This window comes from Gadus morhua, chromosome 6, assembly GCF_902167405.1.
Source record: "Gadus morhua chromosome 6, gadMor3.0, whole genome shotgun sequence".
Lineage (NCBI taxonomy): Eukaryota > Metazoa > Chordata > Actinopteri > Gadiformes > Gadidae > Gadus > Gadus morhua.
The window spans coordinates 1,608,239-1,617,149 of NC_044053.1; the positions used below are offsets into that span (position 1 = coordinate 1,608,239).

General features: G+C 49.0%; 1 protein-coding gene across 1 annotated transcript in view; it reads left to right on the top strand.

Annotated features, from left to right (window-relative positions):
* thbs3a (thrombospondin 3a) overlaps positions 1-8,278 on the top strand; it is a 20,708-nt gene extending 12,430 nt beyond the window's left edge. Inside the window, exons 13-23 of the mRNA XM_030359461.1 lie at positions 143-250; positions 624-783; positions 1,034-1,152; positions 1,319-1,371; positions 1,548-1,729; positions 3,702-3,880; positions 4,725-4,773; positions 5,413-5,609; positions 6,119-6,291; positions 6,628-6,767; positions 8,110-8,278. Of these exons, the coding sequence (XP_030215321.1) occupies positions 143-250; positions 624-783; positions 1,034-1,152; positions 1,319-1,371; positions 1,548-1,729; positions 3,702-3,880; positions 4,725-4,773; positions 5,413-5,609; positions 6,119-6,291; positions 6,628-6,767; positions 8,110-8,171 (1,422 nt within the window). The 3' untranslated portion in view covers positions 8,172-8,278. The remainder of the gene's footprint in view (positions 1-142; positions 251-623; positions 784-1,033; positions 1,153-1,318; positions 1,372-1,547; positions 1,730-3,701; positions 3,881-4,724; positions 4,774-5,412; positions 5,610-6,118; positions 6,292-6,627; positions 6,768-8,109) is intronic.
* The last annotated feature ends 633 nt before the right edge of the window (positions 8,279-8,911 follow it).

The window sequence follows — 8,911 nt, forward strand, 5'->3', positions numbered from 1 at the left end:
TGAGTTGTATTATGTTGTATGGCATCATATTGTGTTGAGTTGAGTTGAGTTGTGTTGTGTTGTGTTGCATCATGTTGCGTTGTTTAGAGTTGTGTTGTGAGTGTTGTTGAGTTTTGGGGTGTGTGTGTGCTGCCCCCTGCAGGACAACTGTGTGAAAACGCCCAACTCGGGGCAAGAGGACGCGGACGGGGACGGGATAGGAGACCAGTGTGACGAGGACGCGGACGGGGACGGCATCAAGAACGTAGAGGTGAGGGATAGAGGGAGGGAGGGACGGAGAGGGAGGGAGGGAGAGGGAGGGGGGTGAGGGAGGGCGAGAGAGAGAGAGAGAGAGAGAGAGAGAGAGAGAGAGAGAGAGAGAGAGAGAGAGAGAGAGAGAGAGAGGGAGAGAGAGAGTTTGATAACACCTCGGTACGCCTTGGATCATCGAATCGGGCAGAGAACCAGAAACGGGCTCCTTCGGCCCTGCCCACTAACGCTCTCTGTCCTCCTCTCCTCCTCTTCCTCCCACTTCCTCCTCCTCCTCCTCCCCCCTCCTCCTCCTCCTCCTTCCCCTCCTCCTCCCCCTCCTCCTCCTCCTCTCTCCTCTCCCTCTCCCCCTCCTCCCCCTCCGCCCCCTCCAGGATAACTGCCGTCTGGTTCCTAACCGGGACCAGCAGAACTCGGACACGGACTCGTTTGGCGACGCCTGTGACAACTGCCCCAACGTCCCCAACATGGACCAGAGGGACACCGACGCCAACGGGAAGGGCGACGCCTGCGACAACGACATTGACGGAGACGGTGAGGGGGGAGGGGGGGGAGGGAGGGAGGGGAGAGGGGGAGAGAGAGAGGAGGGGCGAGAGAGAGAGGGGGGGGGGAGATAGAGAGCGAGGGGAGAGAGGGGGTGAGGGGAGAGATGTTCAAGAGAAGTGTCCTGACCCCCCTATGGTGTGTGCGTGTGTGTTTATCTGTGTGCGTGTGCTTGTGTGTGTGTGTTTGTGTGTGTGCATGTTTGTGTGTGCGTGTGCGTGTGTGTGCGTGTGTGTATCAGGTATCCCCAACGTTCTGGATAACTGTCCCCGGGTCCCCAACCCGATGCAGACGGACCGTGACCGGGACGGGGTCGGGGACGCCTGCGACAGCTGCCCCGAGCTCAGCAACCCCACACAGGTACACACACACTCACACGCACGCACGCACACGCGCACGCACGCGCACACGCACACTCACGCACACACATACAGTAGTAACATACATGAGTACATTATATTTATAATGTATATCTATTTATATTCATTGTAATTCCTGATTTTAATATCATGTTTCCTGATTACAGACGGATGAAGACAACGACCTGGTGGGAGACGTGTGTGACACCAACCAGGACACGTAGGGGACACACAATAACACACACACACTAAGATACGCCGTCTACATGTCTGTCTCTAACTGTTCGTCCATCTCTGGGTGTGTGTTTATCTGCGTGTGTGTGTGTGTGTGTGTGTGTGTGTGTGTGTGTGTGTGTGTGTGTGTGTGTGTGTGTACCTGTGTGTGTGTGTGTGTAGGGACGGAGACGGCCTCCAGGACACCCGGGACAACTGTCCAGACATGCCCAACAGCTCCCAGCTCGACTCGGACAACGACGGCCTCGGCGACGACTGTGACCATGACGACGACAACGACGGGGTCGCCGACGACAACGACAACTGCCGACTCATCGTCAACCCCAACCAGAAGGACTCAGACAGTGCGGTCACATGACCTCCTTTACACCTGATGACACCTGGTTCACTCATTAAGAACTAACAACACACCTCATCCTCATCATATCCTCACCTTCATCACATCCTCATCCTCATCATATCCTCACCTTCATCACATCCTCATCTTCATCATATCCTCACCTTCATCATATCCTTACCTTCATCACATCCTCATCCTCATCATATCCTCACCTTCATCACATCCTCACCTTGATCATATCCTCACCTTCATCACATCCTCATCCTCATCATATCCTCACCTTCATCACATCCTCACCTTCATCACATCCTCATCCTCATCATATCCTCACCTTCATCATATCCTCACCTTCATCATATCCTCATCCTCATCATATCCTCACCTTCATCACATCCTCATCTTCATCTTTTCCTAGTCAATTTTAACGTTTTTGCTTATTTTTCAGGCGATTAGATAGAAAATGAGTTTTCAATCAGCTGATTTCAATCAGCTGAAGTTGCGAGCGGTAACAGAGGGTTACCGTGACAACCTGTCACCAGCTTCATTAATAAAGACCCCCTTCATTTATAAAGACCACTCTCATTCATGAAGACCCCCTAATCTATAAAGACCCCCTTCATTCATAAAGACCCCTTAATCTATAAAGACCCCTCAATCTATAAAGACCCCCTTCATTCATAAAGACCCCTTAATCTATAAAGACCCCTTAATCTATAAAGACCCCTTAATCTATAAAGACCCCTTAATCTATAAAGACCCCCTTCATTCATAAAGACCCCTTAATCTATAAAGACCCCTTAATCTATAAAGACCCCCTTCATTCATAAAGACCCCTTAATCTATAAAGACCCCCTTCATTCATAAAGACCCCTTAATCTATAAAGACCCCCTTAATCTATAAAGACCCCTTAATCTATAAAGACCCCCTTCATTCATAAAGACCCCTTAATCTATAAAGACCCCCTTCATTCATAAAGACCCCTTAATCTATAAAGACCCCCTTAATCTATAAAGACCCCTTAATCTATAAAGACCATTCTCATTCATAAAGACCCCTTAATCTATAAAGACCCCTCAATCTATAAAGACCCCCTTCATTCATAAAGACCCCTTAATCTATAAAGACCCCTTAATCTATAAAGACCCCTTAATCTATAAAGACCCCTTAATCTATAAAGACCCCCTTCATTCATAAAGACCCCTTAATCTATAAAGACCCCTTAATCTATAAAGACCCCCTTCATTCATAAAGACCCCTTAATCTATAAAGACCCCCTTCATTCATAAAGACCCCTTAATCTATAAAGACCCCCTTAATCTATAAAGACCCCTTAATCTATAAAGACCCCCTTCATTCATAAAGACCCCTTAATCTATAAAGACCCCCTTCATTCATAAAGACCCCTTAATCTATAAAGACCCCCTTAATCTATAAAGACCCCTTAATCTATAAAGACCCCCTTCATTCATAAAGACCCCTTAATCTATAAAGACCCCTTAATCTATAAAGACCCCCTTCATTCATAAAGACCCCTTAATCTATAAAGACCCCCTTCATTCATAAAGACCCCTTAATCTATAAAGACCCCCTTAATCTATAAAGACCCCTTAATCTATAAAGACCCCCTTCATTCATAAAGACCCCTTAATCTATAAAGACCCCCTTAATCTATAAAGACCCCTTAATCTATAAAGACCATTCTCATTCATAAAGACCAACTCATTCATTCAATTCTCTTTTTTCTCTCCCTCCCTCCCATCCCGTCCCTCCCTCCCCCCTCTCCCCCCTCTCCCCCCTCTCCCCCCTCTCCCCCCTCTCCCCCCTCTCCCCCCCCTCCCCCCTCTCCCCCCTCTCCCCCCTCTCCCCCCTCTCCCCCCTCTCCCCCCTCTCCCCCCTCTCCCCCCTCTCCCCCCTCTCCCCCCCTCCCCCCTCTCCCCCCTCTCCCCCCTCTCCCCCTCTCCCTCCCACCCCCCAGCTGACGGTGTGGGGGACGTGTGTGAGAGGGACTTCGACAACGACTCAGTCCTGGATCTGTACGACGCCTGCCCCGAGAGTGCGGAGGTCACGCTGACCGACTTCAGGGCCTATCAGACGGTCATCCTGGACCCCGAGGGCGACGCCCAGATTGACCCCAACTGGGTAGTGCTCAACCAGGTGACCTTTGACCCCTTTGGATAGGATAAGGTCAGTTCAGACTTCATTGATCCCAGACGTGAAATTCAGGAGCACAGCAGCAAACAACGGACAGCAGTAGAAAATAAGGTTGAAAATAGCAAACGATGAATACAAAACTGTCCCCAAATAAGTCTCTAAACATAACTAGAGAAGGAGAAACTAAGGAGACATGAGTGGGGGGGTTGCTGTGACGACAACAGGACTCTTAAAGCAGACATCAGAGGTCTCCCGTTCAACGATAGTCGTGGGATGAAGTCTGGGCATCCTGGGGTCTCAAGGATGATCCCTTCTGCAGTAAAGTGTGTGTTCTGTGTGTGGTGTTTCACAGTCTGTAGTAAAGTGTGTGTTCTGTGAGTGGTGTTTCACAGTCTGCAGTAAGGTGTGTGTTCTGTGTGTGGTGTTTCAGTCTGCAGTAAGGTGTGTGTTCTGTGTGTGGTGTTTCACAGTCTGCAGTAAGGTGTGTGTTCTGTGTGTGGTGTTTCACAGTCTGCAGTAAGGTGTGTGTTCTGTGAGTGGTGTTTCACAGTCTGCAGTAAGGTGTGTGTTCTGTGAGTGGTGTTTCACAGTCTGCAGTAAGGTGTGTGTTCTGTGTGTGGTGTTTCACAGTCTGCAGTAAGGTGTGTGTTCTGTGTGGTGTTTCACAGTCTGCAGTAAGGTGTGTGTTCTGTGTGTGGTGTTTCACAGTCTGCAGTAAGGTGTGTGTTCTGTGTGTGGTGTTTCACAGTCTGCAGTAAGGTGTGTGTTCTGTGTGTGGTGTTTCAGTCTGCAGTAAGGTGTGTGTTCTGTGAGTGGTGTTTCACTCTCCTGTCGCCTCCACTCTTAGGGAATGGAGATCGTTCAGACCATGAACAGCGACCCCGGCCTGGCTGTCGGTGAGTCCTCCCCGCTCCAGTCCAGCTGCACTCGGGGCCTGGCGTCACTGTGGGGTCAGGTGTTGCTGTTGAGTCACTAAGGGAGCACGTCTAGGATGTAGACGTCTGGGGGTACAGGGAGTAGAACCCTAGAACCTTTGGACTGGGGTCCGGCTTTACCCAGTACCCAGATATCCTCGTCATCCCAGCCTGGTTGTTGGTCAAACCTCAACATGGCCGGAACAGCCATGTTCACATCCAGGGCGTTTAGCAGACGCTTTTATCCATAGTGACTTACAATATATTTTTTGTCAGAAGAAAGAGACCAAAAACATATCGCTGTCGGTACAGTGAGGATGTTCATAGAACCAGGTGCCAAGCACTAACAATCACTAGGTTAACCCATTCGCCATACACAACAGAGATAGCTAGGATAGCTTAATTTCAGCGCAATTCCCTACTCTCACCATGATGGGTTCGAATGTCATGGACAATAAAGTGAGAATGAACACATTCTGTAAGTGTTTAGAATCCTAATTCAAAAGGAACCTCCCATCTGTGAACATGGGGCTTTGACTGTTGGGCTTTCCGCTCTACGGTGTTTTGGGGAGTTGATCCATAACGGGGGGCTCTTTCTACCCTAACCTGACGCACCCCCAGGCTACACAGCGTTCAACGGCGTGGACTTCGAGGGGACCTTCCACGTCAACACGGCCACGGACGACGACTACGCTGGCTTCATCTTCGGCTACCAGGACTCCTCCTCCTTCTACGTGGTGATGTGGAAGCAGAGCGAGCAGACCTACTGGCAGAGCACGCCCTTCAAGGCCAACGCCCTGCCCGCCCTGCAGCTCAAGGTACGCTAGCCCCTCAGCTCGCCGCTAGCCTCTTAGCTCGCGGCTAGCCCGCCCTGCAGCTCAAGGTACGCTAGCCCCTTAGCTCTCTGCTAGCCCCTAAGCTAGGCGCTAGCCCCTTAGCTAGCTGCTAGCTCGCCCTGCAGCTCAAGGTACACTAGCCCCTAAGCTAGCCGCCCTGTATGCATTATCTTTCTCCCAAAATTGTTTGTGCCGGTGAAGGGGGTACTCATCTGAAAGAATATCTTAGAGGGGGTACACTAGTAGAAAAAGTATGAGAACCACTAGACCCCAAAGACTGGACTAGACCCCAAAGACTGGACTGCAACGCAAAGACTAGACCCGAAAGACTGGACTAGACCCCAAAGACTGGACTGCAATGCAAAGACTAGACCCCAAAGACTGGACTAGACCCCAAAGACTGGACCCGACCGCAGAGCCCCGATCCACTTCAGTGTTCAGGTCCAAGGTTCCCAGCCACAGCTCACCTGCCCCGGTCCTTGTGTCCCCAGGCGGTGAAGTCGAGCACGGGTCCAGGGGAGTACCTGAGGAACGCCCTCTGGCACACGGGGGACACCGCCGGTGAGGTCACCCTGCTGTGGAAGGACCCCCGCAACCTGGGGTGGCAGGACAAGACCTCCTACCGCTGGCAGCTCAGCCACCGGCCCCAGGTGGGCTACATACGGTAAGACCCCCGTAGAGAACCAATGGGGGGCCAACATACGGTAAGACCCCCGTAGAGAACCAATGGGGGGCCGACATACGGTAAGACCCCCGTAGAGAACCAATGGGGGGCTACATACGGTAAGACCCCCGTAGAGAACCAATGGGGGGCCCACATACGGTAAGACCCCCGTAGAGAACCAACCCTGGCCGAGAGAGAGAGAGAGAGAGAGAGAGAGAGAGAGAGAGAGAGAGAGAGAGAGAAAGAGAAAGAGAAAGAGAAAGAGAAAGAGAAAGAGAGGGTGAGGCTGAGGCTGTCTGAGGGTCTCTTGAGTCTCTGAGGGTCTCTGTGTTGCAGGGTGAGGCTCTATGAGGGCGCCCAGATGGTGGCGGACTCCGGCGTGGTGATGGACACCTCCATGAGAGGGGGGCGGCTGGGGGTCTTCTGCTTCTCCCAGGAGAACATCATCTGGTCCAACCTCCGCTACCGCTGCAACGGTACTGTCTGTCTGTCTGTCTGTCTGTCTGTCTGTCTGTCTGTCTGTCTGCCTGTCTGTCTGTCTGTCTGTCTGCCTGTCTGTGTCTGTCTGTCTGTCTGTCTGTCTGTCTGTCTGTCTGCCTGTCTGTCTGTCTGTCTGTCTGTCTGTCTGTCTGTGTCTGTCTGTCTGTCTGTCTGTCTGTCTGTCTGTCTGTCTGTCTGTCTGTCTGTCTGTGTCTGCCTGTCTGTCTGTCTGTCTGTCTGTCTGTCTGTCTGTCTGTCTGTCTGTCTTTCCGTCTGTCGTTAGATAGATGAATGAGTGAATAGATCCAATTCATTATTAGTTGAGGAACGATGTGTTTCCTGACAATGATTTACCTGATAAATGAATTTATTCATGAATGAATGAATATGTTAATATGTTGTCCTATCAATTCTGTACCAGATGAAGGAGTGAATACTGAATGGATCCATGTGTTAATACGCTGTGTTACTGATTCTGTACCAGATGAAGGAGTGAATGGATTCATGTATTTATACGTTGTGTTACTGATTGTGCACCAGATGAAGGAGTGAATGGATTCATGTATCAATACGTTGTGTTACTGATTCTGTACCAGATGAAGGAGTGAATGGATTCATGTATCAATACGCTATGTTACTGATACTGTACCATATGAAGGAGTGAATGGATTCATGTGTTAATACGTTGTGTTACTGATTCTGTACCATATGAAGGAGTGAATGGATTCATGTATCAATACGTTGTGTTACTGATTCTGCACCAGATGAAGGAGTGAATGGATTCATGTGTTAATACGTTGTGTTACTGATTCTGTACCAGATGAAGGAGTGAATGGATTCATGTATTAATACGTTTTGTTACTGATTCTGTACCAGATGAAGGAGTGAATGGATTCATGTATCAATACGTTGTGTTACTGATTCTGTACCAGATGAAGGAGTGAATGGATTCATGTATTAATACGTTGTGTTACTGATTCTGCACCAGATGAAGGAGTGAATGGATTCATGCATCAATACGTTGTGTTACTGATTCTGTACCAGATGAAGGAGTGAATGGATTCATGTATCAATACGTTGTGTTACTGATTCTGTACCATATGAAGGAGTGAATGGATTCATGTATCAATACGTTGTGTTACTGATTCTGTACCAGATGAAGGAGTGAATGGATTCATGTATTAGTACGTTGTGTTACTGATTCTGCACCAGATGAAGGAGTGAATGGATTCATGTATCAATACGTTGTGTTACTGATTCTGTACCAGATGAAGGAGTGAATGGATTCATGTATTCATACGTTGTGTTACTGAGTTATGGTGTCTTCCTTTCTCCTAGATACGGTCCCAGAGGACTTCCAGAGTCGCAGGAAAAAGGTTCTCATGCACATCAAGGTGTAACTGAGGACCTGGGATGCGACACGCGGACACACACACACACACACACACACACACACACACACACACACACACACACACACACACACACACACACACACACACACACACACACACACACACACACACACAAATAGCATGAATAAATGTGTACACATAAAAAATGCAAGCAACTGTGTGTGTGTGTGTATGCCCAAGTGTGTATGTTTGTGCGTGTATGTGCCTGCATGTGTGTGTGTGTTTGTGTGTGTATATCTGTGTGTGTATTTGTATGTGTGTGCGTGTGTGTGAGAGTGTTTGTTTGTGTGTGCGTGTGTGTGTGTATGTGTGTGTGATGTATACCTTTACATGTCAGTCCTAAATGCAATCTAAGTAGCACATCCCAAGCTAATCTTCAGCTAACAGCTAACCGATAAGCTTAACGATTCATAGATCAAGTCGAAGTAGGTATGGTATCTTATTTGTCAACAATGCAAGTTGGTGGAAAACATAGTTGTATTTGTATTTGTGTACAGCAGAACGCACGGCCTGTGTTTCACCGCGAAGGTTATGATGATTCCACTTGTTTGTGTTCTCAATTGAAATGATCCTGTTGGAATAAAATACCTTGTTGATCACTTTTCCAAAAATGGTTGTTGTCATGTGTCTCACTGTGGGTCTGCCCGTCTGTCTGCTCGTCTGTCTGTCCGTCTGTCTGTCTGTCTGTCTGCTCTTCTGTCTGTCTGTCTGTCTGTCTGCTCGTC